The sequence below is a fragment of the Haliaeetus albicilla genome, chromosome 2 (assembly GCF_947461875.1).
Source record: "Haliaeetus albicilla chromosome 2, bHalAlb1.1, whole genome shotgun sequence".
Classification (NCBI taxonomy): Eukaryota; Metazoa; Chordata; class Aves; order Accipitriformes; family Accipitridae; genus Haliaeetus; species Haliaeetus albicilla.
The window spans coordinates 65292603-65308071 of record NC_091484.1 but is presented as its reverse complement, the minus strand read 5'-3'; the positions used below and the strand labels follow the sequence as shown (position 1 = coordinate 65308071).

Below are 15469 nucleotides of genomic sequence, written 5' to 3'. Positions count from 1 at the left end.
ATTGTTTCTCTTATGAATCCATTTCAAGAATCTCTTTCAGGGTATTTTATTCAAGATACTAGGCAATATCTAATGCAGTAGACAAAGAATACTTTAGGAGCTAAATTGCCATTTCTCCTACCCCAATCTTTTTCAGAGAGGAAACCAAAATTACGCAGGGCACCCTCTACACAGGTAGTTTCTCTTCAGCTGTGTGGTTAATATCCATTCTGTGTCAAATCTGCAAAGGATTTTGTGAAATACCAGCAATTTTCTTGCCAAGATTCAGGCTCTGACTTTAAAATTTTATATTTTAAACTTTTTTCCCCCACTAGTTTCAATCTACTAATTTATGTGAAACAGAAAATGAAGATAGAAGATTTTAAAAAGAAATGAAATAATCTTAGTTTGTAAATAAACATATTTATAGCTCACAGGCATGCAGTGCATGTAAATACCCCAGGCAGAACTTCAGGGCTAAGTGGTTTGTTTCCACCATATGAAGATTTTCATTCTGCTGCTGCTATACGCAAAATGGAAATCTTTATCCTGTACCACACCATTCAGCTTCCTACATATACACCATAGAAAGATACACAAAGGGATGGGATTTTCTTATATGGTGTCAGAATTAATACACACACCTGTTGGCAATTTTTAAGAGAAATATTGCTATACGTTCTGTTTACCATAGCAACATAAACAAACAGATGGAAGTAAAAATAGGTATCAAGGACATCTCCAGAAGAACTGAATGTTTTTTATCATTCTGAATTTTTATATACACAGTTACTGGATTGTCTGTCATCTGTGCAAAGTACGTTTGCACATAAAGCAGGCGAGGTCATTTAATTTTATCTATTTCTAATTAGTGCTGAACTATAAGAACCACAAACTTTTTGGGGGCCTTGTGTCTACCAACTTCCTAGGTGAACTTGAAACTTCTTGGTTAAACACAGAGCTTAATCTGGAAAAAAAACCAGCACATTTATTTTAATATTAAATAATGACCTTTTTTAATGACTGGAAAAATACTAAGGGACTTGTTCCTTTAGTAATCTCCCCATTAACTGCTTCTTTATCAACACAAAGGAGTTCTATCAGTCTGAGTAAGCATTTCTCCCAGCTTCTCGCTATGGCAGTAGGCTGTCAGATAGGTGTGTCACCTCAACTGGTGGATCTCCTGTCGCCTGAACTGATCGGATCTCCCTGAAAACCCAGCGCCCTGGATCGCCCCCGTGATCTCCCCTCTGTAATTCCGTGGCAACTTTGATCTGTGCCAGTCCTGGAGGATCCATGCTGCCACCATGCAGAGCTACCCTCCGTGGGCAGAAATGCTGCCCTGCAGGGAAAGAAACTTTCTGGGCAGCCATCGCTTTATAGCTAGGAAAGAGAGGAGGGACCTTTATCCTGAAAATATGCTGCCCTTTACTGCTGATAGTGGTCCGTGCAACAGGAGCCATGGGGGTACATTCTCTGTGAAATGAAAAAATGTTGTTTGCATGAAGTGAGAAATCTTTGCAGCCCTGCTTTTAAATTAATGCCTCTTTGAGAAGAGAGCTGTGTAATTTCTTGTATCTTAAAGCCCAATTTTACATGCTGAGTATTGTTTAACAACGCTGAATGCAATAACTATCATTGCCACTTAAATGTATTGTGGAAGACACGAACATACATTTATTTGTATAATGCAGCCTTGGTTGTTATTGTGGCCTTGACCGCATCCTGATTTAAAAGGTCAATGCTTGTCATACATCTCATCGCAAACAAGGCCAGAGTTCTTATCAATCTGTACTGTGAAGACCAAGCTGTTGCCAGGTTTGTTGGATGATTTCAGGTCATTATAATTGTACTTCTTAGCCTTGCATTGATATCAGTGTTAAAATTACTGTGTTATGTGTATTCCTTATTCATGTTTTTTTGTTGCTGTTGAAAAATGTGAAAATAGTTCAACTGGTTTTTTTTAATTACCTCCATTTTGTGCTGATATAAATGGGGTATGCATGTACATAGATGTATGTTTGTGTATATATTTTATATAAATATATATATATATAAAAGTGTACTTTAGGGATTGAGACAAAATTACCAATTAGCTTTTGAAGACTAAGGTTACTTATGATATAAATATTTTTGGTTTAGACACTTTAATTGAAAGAATATTGAAAAGATAAATCACTGTATGGAGATTTGCATTTTTCTGAACAAGTTAAGGATCCAAAAAGGAATATGTTAAGTCTTTATATCATCATAACCATATATCAAGGGCATTCATATGGTATCACTGAGGTTTTTAATGAAAAGATTTGAAAGAAAAGCCTTTTCATTAATAAGATGGTTGAATGTACCTGTCTCTGTGTATATATGTTATGTTATGGAATATGTGATTACATACAGAGGGAGTATTTTTATGTCTCATTGCCATATCTTTGGATGCTTGAAATCAGATAGCAGATTCGATTATATCAACAGCTTATTGTAGATGTGAACAACATGCAGACAGGACTCTAAATAAGTATCCTTTTCAGATTAGTTAAGTATTGCAAATCCACTTAGTTTAACAGGGCATGCAGGTATTCATACCTTCAGAAGATCAGATAATGGGTTTTAGATGTTTGCCTTTAGACTCATCAAATTATAAATGCTGTCCATTAGATGAAATTCTTTGTGAACTGCAGAGAATCCAGACCTGACTCCTCAGATCCAGTCATTCTGGGCATGCGCTACAGCGGGCAGACAGGCGTGATAGCCCCTGCCTCTATTTAACCATTGGTTCCTGTGAGCATTAAAAAAAAATCTCTGAATTTACGTTTTGATCTTAGTCCATTCGTAGTCCCTTAGGGCATTCAAAGCCTCTGTTGCTTTATTAAAGGCTTTTGTGGTAACTTCAGCTCTCTGCACGTGTGTGTGCATGTACTTGCATTTACGCTTTCTAGATGATGCATTTTAGTGTCTTGTATAAACCAAAATTGAGCAGCAGGTCAATTCTGGCTCCACCTGTTTGGTAATTTAACCATTCCTGTACTGAAAAATCCTTTAATCTGTTATATTTACAGTGAACTGAAAAAAGCCAAACTGTGTTTTCAAATAGAGAGAAGCAATTCTGATGTCATGTCTTATCTGTGATAACTACTTTCTCACATACGACATAAAGTAGCTGCAAGCTTTCCAACATTGTTAAAGTGGAACTCATGAAATGAGGAGATTGGCTCTAAAATCTTAGTTTAAATTTTTTTATTCCTTATGGAGAAGTTGCGATGGGAACTTCTGAGTTTCCCTCTGGTTCTCTGTAAGCTGCTTATAACCACACTGGAGAGAATTCACAAATAAATCTTGTGATTTTCAGGTAATCACTTGCTTCCATAAGCTGAGCCCTTCAATAAAATACCAAATGTCAGAAGACTTTCAATAAAGTCAAGAAAGTTAGAAATGTTGACATATGCAATAACTGAAACGCTGCTCTGTATGTGTTGCCCTTATTTAATATAGTAGGAAATCTCCATGGGAGTTGTTGGTTTGGACATACATATGTACAGCTTATTCATCTCTAAGAAAATTTCCCACAAGGCTGACACACGATCCTGTTTTCTCAACTTGTTGCTTCATCATACCATTCCTAAAGCATTTTTCATTAGAAATACTGTTTTACCAAGGTTTTTACAGAGTAAATCTATTCTGAAGTAGACATCAATGTTGCATTAAGGATTCTCTTAAATAAGTTCTCCGTTACTCATAGTCTATGCTTTCACATTCTGATTCTTTTGCACAGTAATCTTCTCATAACAGGAAAGGCAGTTGTTCACCAAATTGTACCTGTTGAATTCTGAGCCAAGACTGATGCTTTTTCTGTCTGAAGTGTATTGTTATTGAAAATGAAGTTTCTAAAAGTTGTACACCTGTTTCAGATTTGTTGTGTTTCTGGCTACGTGCAGGTACTTAACTATATAGAAAGACAAAGGAGAAGTTTACATCACAGATGACAACTTTCTAGTTTCTAAAACTTGTCTTCAATGTAGGAATCTTTTGAAAAGCCTTTTATCTTGCAGATATTTGTGAGCCATTATGATAACTTTCTGCGGCAGAAATTATAATGGCAAAAAACAAGAGATGTTTGTTTTGAGGGAAGGCACAGATAAAAAAGGCACAAAGTGCTTTAACAAAAGCAAGTCTGAGACAAGCTGTTTCAGTCCCAGGCTCAGACAAGTGGTTGTGCTCCCTAACCTCCCAGTGATTAGACTTATGTGTTTTGAATAGAACTGGTAATTTTAAGGAGATAGATAAAATAATGCTTTATTTCTTTGTTAGGTGAAACCTTATTATTAAAACAACAAGAAAAGCCCATAACATTCTTTGACTTTTGTGGCACCCTATTTTGCAGCTGGAAATCACAAAATCTGAAGAAACTAGTAACATCAAATGAAAAGTGGTATCTCTACAAAAGTAAAGTTTTTCATAATCCAAAGTTCGAATCCAGCCATTCTGCCAGATCTTCACCAGTAATTCTCTGTATTCCCAGAAAGGCCATCCATTTTTCACCTGCCCTCAGTACTGGCCTCAAAGTTTCAAATTGTCACCTTGTTAAGATGTTATCTAAAATCCTTCTCAGAGATACAGGATTCCCCATTGTCCATAAAAGACTTGCTAAATTTATCTACTTGATCATATCCAACCAGAAGAAGTTTCCCTGTCTCTCAGAAAAGCAAGTGGTGCATGTCTGGACCAACAGCAAAATAGGATGGGTCTAATAATGGAGAGATCACTTGAGCGTACTGGTGAGGTTCGAAAGAGCTGCTGTGCTCCCGCCTCCCTCAGATCCTCAGTGGGTTGTAAAACTTAGCATTACCATGGCTAGGCTAACTTACAGTGTCTGAAGATCTGTTCCACTGATTTAATTTAAATGTCAGTGTTACTATAAAAGCATAACCCATTCTGGACCAATATTTTCCTGATGCATCTCAGAAATGGTAGGTCAGAAACAGAATCTGTAGCACAGGCCACCGTTACAGATCAGAAAATAACCTAATTATTATGAAGGAGCTACTTGAACTGCGTGTTGAAACAAATATGACTGTAGGTGTACAGTAGCAATTTAAATGATAGCTCTTCTGTGGGTATTTTTCTGCTTTGTTTAAGACAGTTTCATTTTCATTTTGTAGCCAAGCACCAAGACGTACTCACAGAGTGGCAGACACTCAGTATCAGTAGAGGTTCAAATGCAGCGGCAACGGCAAGAAGAAAGAGAGAGTTTCCAACAAGCTCAGCGGCAATACAGCTCATTACCCAGGTATGGTAACTGTCTGAAGCTATTCAGTGTATATGAGCCTGGAGCTAATTTCATTTGTGGAAGGAAAATGTTGTACTTAGTGCAGACACTTTTGTTTAGCATTGATATAAGGTGGAATGTATTCAGTGTGGAAGAGGCATGAAATTTCTTAAGTGAGAGCATGTGGTAGCTGTTTATTTTAGGAGAGTTACTTCAGAGCTGGTTTCAGTGGGATTTGATGACACTCAGCACCCAACAGAATTGAGACATTAAAACAAAGCTGTTCTTTGTGGGACACCATCCAGTTTAATTTTCTGCAATTACGAAAGTCTCCTGAGCATGACATGGGTTGTCCCCTTTTGACATGTCAGATGATGTTTTTTCTGTTGACTAATTCCTTACTGGGTAGAAATTCTATCTTTGTGATGCTAATACAGAGGAAAAATTAAAAGGACAAAAATAATCTCAAAACCTCAAACAAAAGAATATGGAACTGAGAAACTCTATCCAAAAAATCAAGGGCCTTCAAGTTTCTGGTATATACATTTCTTCTAAGTTACTGGGTCATTAGCAATGGAATGCTGAAAATTAATACACTTTTTGTCTAAACAAAACTGTATTTTTAAAAAATCTTAGATGTTTTAAAATGAGCTGTTTGGGCAAAATCTCTTTTACCTGATATTTAGCTTTAAGAATTATTAAGAGTTTACCCAAGTTGTACTGTAATTTAACCATCATAGTTAAGCATTATGCAAATAGTCTTTGCCTTTTCAAATATCAGTGGGAATGGTTGAATGGAGAGTCCTTCACAATGGAGGTTGGTGTCAAATTCCCTTCCAACAAGGTTATATTGGTTTTTGTGCCCCATGTGGAAATGTTGTGGAAAAAAAATTTTTGTGACAACTTGTGTTTTACCAAGTGTATCGTAACTCTTCTTTTGGAGACAAATAGGAGCTTCATAATCAAAGTTATCTAATCATGAACTTTTATCCTACCAACATCTTTGAAAATAAAACATATCTGTCAGATTTCGCATGCTATAACAGCTTTCAGTGTAGAATTTTTCTGTTAAGTTTAGAAGGTGGAAAAGGAAAATGTAAAGTTACTGTGTTTTCTTAGATTGTTAGTTTGTTATTTTGAAATCATTATATTCCTTTTACTTCTTATCTCTACCTTCCTTCTGCAGTGACCACACCTATTAATGCCATCTTGTTTTTCCTGAGAAATTCTCTTTCAGTTTTGCTAGCCCCAGTAACACACCGATTGAGTGGAAGAGCACAGATGCTAGTGTTGCTTTTAAGTTGGGGGTTTATTTTTAGTTTTAAAACTATGATTCTTAAAACTCGCTTCCTCTCTTCTGCTCAATCACTGGCAGCATTTAAAAGTTGGAAGTCAGTTGCAATGCAGTTCCAGTGGCAGAAATTAGTAACTGTAAGGAGATAATTAATCTACAAGAAATTTGGAAAATAATGCTTTGGGTCATAGAAATGCTTGTTTTGAAAATAGTGACTGAGAACTTCACTCAATGTGGTTTTCAACATGAGAAATGACTAGCAAGCTAGCAATGCATTTTACTGTGTAATTAATGATAATTTCATGACTTTGAGCACTCTGGGTATTTGAGCTGTGCTGAGAGCAGACCAAATTTCAGGACCTTGGGCTAAAGTTGAGTGCTGTAAATACCACAATACTCCTATAACAAGCTGGGGCATCCAGTTCTCTAACTTTACAAACTGTTCGTAACTCTGTGATTGATCTTTAAAGAAATCTCACTGTTACTCTGAAACTCAGATCCCAAGCTTAATGTTACAACCGTGGCTTTGTAATGATTAAAGTGTGTGCACTGGCTTCATTCTTGAGCTTTGTTGCTTTTCATCTTGTATAGTCTCTAGGAGCCTCCTTTTTTCCCTTTGTACATTCAAATCATTAGTACTGAAGGCAAATAAACTCTTGAGTCAATTTTAAAGGATCTTCCCAGAAAGACAAGGAAAGTGGGCCAACTAATTTTGAACAAGTACCAAAAAACAGTCAGTAAATTAAATCAGTTCAACTAGTCATCCTTTTGTCCCATGTGAAACTGTAAAAGCAATGTTTAACTCCAAGTTAATTTTCTAGCACTTAAAATTTATCTTGCTCTAGATCAGAAACCGGACAGTTTCGTAGCCTTCAGAGGTTCGTTCAATTTGCTATTCTTCCAGGGACTGATAAAACATGGCTTGGAAACACTGTTTCTTTGTTAAAGTTGGATATGTGAATACCAGGAATAGCTATAAAAATTTGCATAAGAATTTACATTGTGTTGTAATTTATGTTGTAATAATTTACATTCATCCTGAATAACAATTTTCATCCAGAGGTCTCAAAATCTATTATGAAATAAGGTGGATATGGTCATTTTCAAATTGTACATGTGGAAGAAAGATTGCAAAAACATTAGGAGACCTTTTACTTTTACTAATGGTTGAAAAATTTTCAGGGTTTCCTGTTTCTCCACTGCATATGCATTGGATGAGGCCGCATCGAGTCATGTGCGTTGACATGAAAAACCATGCCATATATAAACAACTAAATTATTTTCTTAATGATTAATGTCACAATATATTTTTACTGCTTGATTCTCATACACTAATTTTAATCTCAAAGTGGGTGTCTCTTTTGCTGCAGCACAAAATTGTTTTACTTTATCATCAGCAATCTTATTTTAAATTCATAAAAGCGTCTAGCAGCTTGATAGTAAATTAAAGCTATTTCAAAACCATAATCTGTCTTCAAAATAATGTGATGATTTATTGTGAAAAGTTATAAGAATTTGTAATTCCTAGATGTATTTGATTTAATTACCTATGCCCTGGAGCCAAAAAATGAGCAAAAAGGTTATCTCTGCCTTTTCTTTTATGAAAGCTATAGCAAACTGAGAAACAGTCCTGATAGCACAAAATTCCTTAGTTATGGAAGTGGGAGGAAGAAACTCTCATCTGTGTAACTCACTATCAATAATGAGCTTTATCTTCTGACTTGTGCACTGTTAGAGCAAGTGTTTTAAAGATCTGCCTGTTGCATTTTTAATCAAGTGTGAGTCTAGATTCAAATCTTTCATGAGTGACTTTACAACTGCTGGCTGTTATCTGGTGTCTTAGGAAGCACAGCAATGTGTATGGTCTTTCCTAATCTGCAACAGAACTCTAGTAGCACTTTTGTCTTGAGAACATGATGGTAGTTGTAGCACTGGATGGGTTTTCACAGCATATTCCTCATGGAGAGGCCTAGAAATATAGTTCAACTCTGTAGGGAATGTTCTCCCAGCAAAAGAGGCAAGATGCCTCTCTGAGGCAGAAGAGAATGTGACTTCTGGAGAATACTATAGTTGGGGGAAACCTGATGGCATTGCAGAAGCACCCTTCTTTCCAGGGACTCTTGTCAATAACAGTAGAAGGGGAACCAGAATATTTATCTTAAAAGCTCTTCCATTTTTCTTTCCAGGCAAAGCAGAAAAAATGCCAGTTCTGTATCTCAAGACTCCTGGGAGCAGAGCTATTCCCCTGGAGAAGGGTTCCAGACTGCGAAGGAAAATCCCAGATATTCCAGCTACCAGGGATCAAGGAACGGCTATATGGGGGGACACGGCTTCAATGCCAGGGTAATGTTAGAAACACAAGAACTGCTCCGTCAAGAGCAGAGGCGGAAAGAACAACAACTGAAAAAAAAAACTTCTTCTGAAGGGCCTAGCAACTATGACTCTTATAAGAAAATTCAGGACCCTAATTATACCCCTCCTAAAGGTCCTTTCAGGCAAGATGTACCGCCTTCACCATCACAGGTAGCGAGGCTGAACAGATTGCAAACACCAGAAAAGGGAAGACCATTTTATTCTTGAGGTGAAGAAAATGAAGATCAACCTATCATGCAATAAGGAACATTTTCATATAAAGACTTATATTTTGAAAACTTTTTAAACTGATGGTACTAAGGAATATATCCGTTGTCTGTTTCAGTGCCTTTAAAATTACGGGCAAAGCGTCGGTGGGCCTTATGTCTTTGCCGTTCTGTCTCAAGTGTTGAATTCATGGAAGGATGTTCCACCATTTGACAATCATAGCGGAAGCGAGCAACGCCGCCCCTGCGTACTGAGTCCCGTAGCCCAGTCCAGTAGTTGTCAATGGCTTATTACTAGGATTTGTTGTAATGTGTTTTACTTTGCAGTGACTTATTACACCAACATGCAGCTTTGTGGCATAAAATTAATGAATTTGAGGTTGAAGGAAGCATTAACATGTCCTTTTTTATTTCTCTCGGGTCAGGAGGAGGGTTACATATCACTCTTGAGTGAATAAGGCTTAGCTCTGCTCTGGATCGCAGTCGCAGTTCTAAGATGTTTTATGGTGGAGTCATTACCAGTCTTCGTTGATCAATATTTAAGTGTCTGTATGCTGAAAAACTATCCTTCTCCTATTATGCACATACGCACTCTTTTTCTCTCTCTCTCCCCACTCGGAGCTTATTAAAAAAGCCTTTAGCCTGACTCATGAGGAAAACAATATTAAGCTTTCGGTTATCCTGAGAATCCTGTTACAATTGCCTTATAATCTTAATACACAGTCCATTACAAATGAAATAACTGGAGAGAGACTATTTATAGTCACAGCCAAGCCCTTGATAAGTATATTTTACTACTTTATTAAAGATGGGAAATTATGAACAAACATACAACTGAGTTCTGCTTTGCTTTACTTCTAAATGAATTTGGTCATATGACACTTGTGTCTAGGAAGAGAACTAGGGAGGGTATCATCCCATGGTCATCTGATACACAGTTGTCTTTGGGCAAATTTTGGAGGTAGCTTAAAGCAAGAGCAGAAGAAATCAAAGTTTTTCTTTGGATCAAAAAAATGAAAAGAAAACAATTTCTTCTTTTTACAGTTTGTGAAGCTTTGTGGAGAATTGCCTTGTGCTTCCGTATACTGTATTGTTGCATCGTGATGCTACATTAAAAATAAACCTTTAAGTATATGAATGAGATATAAGTGGAGACAAACTGTTACACATCATCCTGAAAACATGTCAGTATCCAAAAATAACTAAAGCAAAAAAGATTGCTCTTGCAGTGAGTAATATTTGAATGTGCATATGGGATACAAGAATTTCTTTTGCAGCAGCTGTTTTTATGTTTGTTGGTCTGAACTTCATCTATTGTAAAAAATATATCTGGGTTGCTGAAGTGCCTGCAAATCCTGATGTGAAAAGGCTTGAGAATGGATCTCAGCATATTGTGTACAAAAAGGAAAGAGAGAAAGCAAGAAAGAAAATCATGTATTGCGTGATTTAAAAAAACGCCTATTTTTTTTTACTGGCACATTTTATTTTTGCGCCAACTTGTTTCTAGAATATATGTGAAATATCAGCACACATATCGTGTCTTTTATGCCTATTTGTTAATGGTTTTTGTTGTTAATAATGTACTCCGTGTTTAAAAGTTGTTATTAGTGTAAGCACAGTGACATTGGATGACAATAGCTCTTTTACGCAGAATTTACAAAACTGTGTAAAACGGCTTTCCGTGTACAGATGAAATTTAGAATAAAAAGCTGTTTCCATCCTCGTCTTGGTATTGCCTGTAGACCCTTGTGAGAACTGCTGCAGACATGGAGTTAAAAAAATATTTAACAGATGTTATTTTATCGTATTCCTAATGGTTTGCGTGTGTCTTTCTGTGAGCACTTATAAACATCAGCAAAAAAAAAAAAAAAAAGAAAAGAAAAGATTTACAGCCCAGCCGAACACCTGAAGACTATTCTCAGAGGGAAAAAAACACTCAGTTTAACGTCTTGTGTTATTTTAGGCCATACCTGTGACATTTAAAAGGTGCATTCTTAAGACTAACCTCTGTGGCAAAAATCTTCCGTGCTGTAGCAGGGAGTCCTCTCCCTGAGGAGAGCACTGTCAGAAGGGCACCCACTGTGCTCTGGCCAAATCCGGGCACGTGTGAGGAAGCCCCCTCTGCACCAAGTGTGTGTTTTGGGCTCTGATGGGAGCCCTTCACAGGAATGTTGACATGGTGAAAAACGGGAGAAGGCAGATTTATGAATAAAGCAATATTTACAGTGCCAGTGATACTGTTTCCCCGTTAGTATTGGAGCTGCATCTGGTTTTCTCCCTCTTCGCCTCATTCCTCCTTTTGTTGGACACTGCAGGAATGTCAATCATAATTCTGTATATGCACGACATCAGGCTGTTGCCATGGCAATAATAGTGTCAAATTATTCACTGTGACTTTAGCGTGGGATCTCAAAGGGAAGAGTAGCAGGAGCTGCAAGGTGGACAGGCAGCTTTTGGTGCCCAGATAAAGTAAAGGCACAATTTTGCAAAAGACCTAAATTGTAGTGGCTTGCAGTTGCGAGTGGGGAAATAATTGCATTTGCAGTTTTGCAGGCCTTGCTGTCTCATCTCCTGACTGCATTCCCAGATTACATAGTTTGAGGTTTCTATGGAATTATTTGGACAGGCAAATAATTGTAAGCACTAAAAAGTGTATCCACAGGAATGGAAAACAGGTTGAAGTCCTTTTCAAAATAAGGTCTTTGATAAACTGTTGTAGGAAAAATGGCATATGTTTGGAAAAGTATGAAGTACAGGATGTTTTACGTGTGAGGATGGCATATGTTAAAGTTTACCCTTCTATGAAACTCCTCTTCAAGGTGTTAACAATTTGCCATAATTAGATGTGTTCATGAAAGAAGGCAGATGTTCTCTTTGGGCCGTGTCTGTGTTATGTTAGTAAAGAATAAGGTCTTTTTCTGGCTTCGTCATCCTGTCTTCTTCCTGACATAGTGTAGACAGGATTTCTAATATTAACTCCCATAAGTTTCAAAGGGCGATAAAGAAGTGGGAGGGAGATATTTTAATAGAAAATGACCTTTAGTTCTGCATAGTGAATAGATTCAAAAGTTAATTGAGCTAACTACATTACTGCAGTCGTTTGTTTGTAGGCGCATTACCATTATGAGATTAATTCTGTAACGTTAGTGTATTTAAGAATGGTCACAGGACAAACTGTAAGGGAGCTTACAACATCGAGGAGTGGGTGTAAAGCTTGCACATTTTTCTCTGTTGAAACCCAAAAACCCCATCTGCAAAGCCTGCTGGGTTTTTTTATCAAAATAATTTGTTAATGCTATTGAAATTCCATGGGAAAGTTTAATGTTACTGGTGCAGAAGTCTGCTGCCTTTCTAAAAAAATCTACTTCCCCTCTTCTTATAGGGCCTCCCTGGAAACAAGAGTGCAGCCCTAGTGAGTTATTGCATGGGCCAGATGATAGTTTAATATATGTCTTTGAGAACTCTGCCATCAAAACCAGCAAAAAATGGCGTAGAGCCCAGCTGAACATGGTCGGAAAGTAAAATTGCCATTTATTGCTGGCAAGCAGCAGGAAGAACAACAAAACAAAATTTAAACCCATCATGACTGTAGATATATGGCCTGCCTTTCAAAGCTGTGCTGATGTTTCGCTCACTTTTGGTCTGTTTATGAGCGTCTGTAACATTGCATTTATGTGTGCTGGGTATGTTGAGAAGGGAAGAAACCTTGGCCAAACAAGGAAGAGATGCGCCAGATTAGCAGTGTTGGCTAAACACAGGATATTCTTGAGTAATTCAAACCTTTGAACTTGCGTTGTTGAGACTTAAAGTGAATTTGGCTATTGCGTGTCCTGGCTTGCAAGACTGTTTTAAAAATATTTCCTAATTCTATTTGCCATGCCTGACTGTTTCTACATCTTTCTCTCCCGAGTCCTTAGTCTAGTTCATAGGAGTTGTGAGGAATCTGTCAGGAATGCAAACACAGAAAAAAACTCATCTATTTTTTATGCTGCTGTTGTGCCACCACACCCTGGCCTTCCAGAGTCAATTTAAAGTTCAGCCCTAACTTGGCAGAGGAAGAGCAAGGGTCAGAAATCCAGGATGGGGGACTGACTTTGTGAAAGTAGGGTTTGTGTGTGTGCGTGTACATGCAAGCGAGTGAGTGAGAGAGAGGCAGATTGGATTCATTTGCCTTTAATACATGTCCAGCTTGAAACTCTCTTCAAAAAAGTCTTGTAGCATTTCTTCAGAGTTTTTTCCATCTGTGCAGAAACCAGCTGATGATTTGATGCACATGGTTATTGTTTCATGCCCTCTCGTACGTCTCTTCTATTTTGTATCAGCATCACACTCTCTCTTTTACATCTGCTGATTGATTCTGTTGCATTTATTTGTTTCTCTAAATGGCATGCAATTCATTCATATCCTAGACTGCTTCTTGCCAGTGACTGATATTTCTTAGTTTTGCAAACTTATTTTAATATTTTTCTGTCCTTGGGAGTAGTGTTATCTTTTCTAATTTACACTTTAATCACATTTTAAAAATTGAGACTGAAAGCTTGAGTTGGGATTACAGAAAAGCAGACTAAAGAATATGGCTTTGATTTCTATTCCGTGTGCAATGCACACTTCCCAGACAGTTGTAGGGACTGTACAGGATATTGTCTGAATGAGATGAAGAAAAACATAAAGCCCAGGAGCTTTGGAGGGAAAAAAAAAAGTTAAGGAAAGTTTTGAAAATACTGACGCCCGCTGCATGCTATCATCTACTGTGAAAAAAATAATAATTCCTTAGAAGTATCAGTCTCTCTCTGACTGGCTGATGGTTTCAGAGCTCAGACAGATGTGACTGTGGTTTAAAGACAGCTGGATGGAAGAGGAAGCTGCTTGAGCCCTTCCAAAGGATGCCAGGACCCACTTCCCTTGCAAATTGGCTCCCAAAATACTGTTTTCAGCTGCACATCTTACAGCAATGAAGGTCCGGAATGGGCTTACACTCACACATTGAGCTGAAGACTGCAGTGGCATCTGTCAGAGCGGGAGGGATGACAGCCGCGGGTGATAATAGCTTCAGTTATCCAATTTTAATCTGCTTGTCTGTTGGAGTAATCTTTGTCTTAGAAAAATAAGGAAAGAAATGAAGAGTGAGGGAGAGAAGTAAAATGTGAGCAAAAAGGTTCTCCACTTCCCTTCCACTATTGTCACCGTTACAGCCACTGGTAGTTAGTTGTCTCTTTTTTATGCCCCAAAGCATAAAGAGGGATAAACTAGCTGGCAGTAACCTCAGTGCAAAACTCCTGACCCTCCTAGAGATGCACTCTATGGTGTAGCCCATAAGATGTGAATTAACAATGCAACAAGTAAAACAACTTTACTGTCCCTCCATTATTTCCTCTGTGGGTTTCCCTGGGGTGTGTTTAGATTGTAAGTCCTTGGGACTAGGGGCTGTGTTTAGTTTTTATCCTATAAAATATCCTATATTGTTGGCAGTAAGAGCTAGTAAATATTTGGGGGTTTTTCAGTATAAAAGGAGGGGTTTTAAAGTTGGTTTATATGGATTCTTGCAACAGGTGCATGACTGTCCCATTTCAGATGTATTCCTAGTCCTAGCAATATTCTCATTTATAAGTACAGAGGATATTGCTGGAACCAGTAATAGCTGGGGACTTGCTACATTTGGCAGTTAAAAAGAGTTCCTCAGGTCTCTTCATTTAACTAAGGGACTACTTCTTAAAAGCTTTTATAGAGGGAGGGAGAGAGAGATCTCTTCCTCATGGAAATAGGAAATACATTCCCATGGTCACGGTTTGAAGCTGAAGAACTATCTAGAGGAATTTTAAGAGATTTCAAGGAGCTGCACCCTTCTGCCAGGAGCCCAGAACAGTTACCACCTTCATGTTCAGCAAGCTGGAGAAGACATTAGTTTTCACTGCTCCACCGATATAATTCTTCTACCCACTTAGAACTTGCTGAAGTCTGAGAACCCCTTCTGGGTACCGATCACATTTTATATCTTCCTTAGGAACAAGTGCAAAGCTTCGTAATACTTCAAGAGTAGCCAGGCTATTAAAAGCCAGTAGGCTCTTAGGAACAGGAATGTCTTTGCCTAAAACTTTGTGTGTAATGATGATGTACATTTTGTTTCATTCTTCCAGCAGTCTGCTGGTTCTTGTCCATGACACAGGTCTTCCTCAGTTTTCTCAGCGTATGGTACATTCAGGCTCTGCTCTGTGGTCCAGCCCAAACTGCAAGAACCATTTTAATAAATAAGTGTTTATAAATAATATTAATGTGAATTTATTAATACCTGATCAGTTGTTTTCTGGGCTAGGGCTACAAAGGAAGGTAAATTTATGCTAGAGGAACTACTTTTGC

At 37.8% G+C, this 15469-nt stretch overlaps 1 protein-coding gene across 13 annotated transcripts in view; it reads left to right on the top strand.

The window, feature by feature from the left end:
• PARD3 (par-3 family cell polarity regulator) overlaps positions 1-10838 on the top strand; it is a 462771-nt gene extending 451933 nt beyond the window's left edge. For all 13 annotated transcript variants that reach the window (XM_069778120.1, XM_069778113.1, XM_069778123.1 and 10 more), the window contains 2 exons: positions 5136-5263; positions 8723-10838. In XM_069778120.1, coding sequence (XP_069634221.1) covers positions 5136-5263; positions 8723-9116 — 522 coding nt within the window. In that variant the 3' untranslated portion in view covers positions 9117-10838. The remainder of the gene's footprint in view (positions 1-5135; positions 5264-8722) is intronic.
• Positions 10839-15469: the final 4631 nt, after the last annotated feature.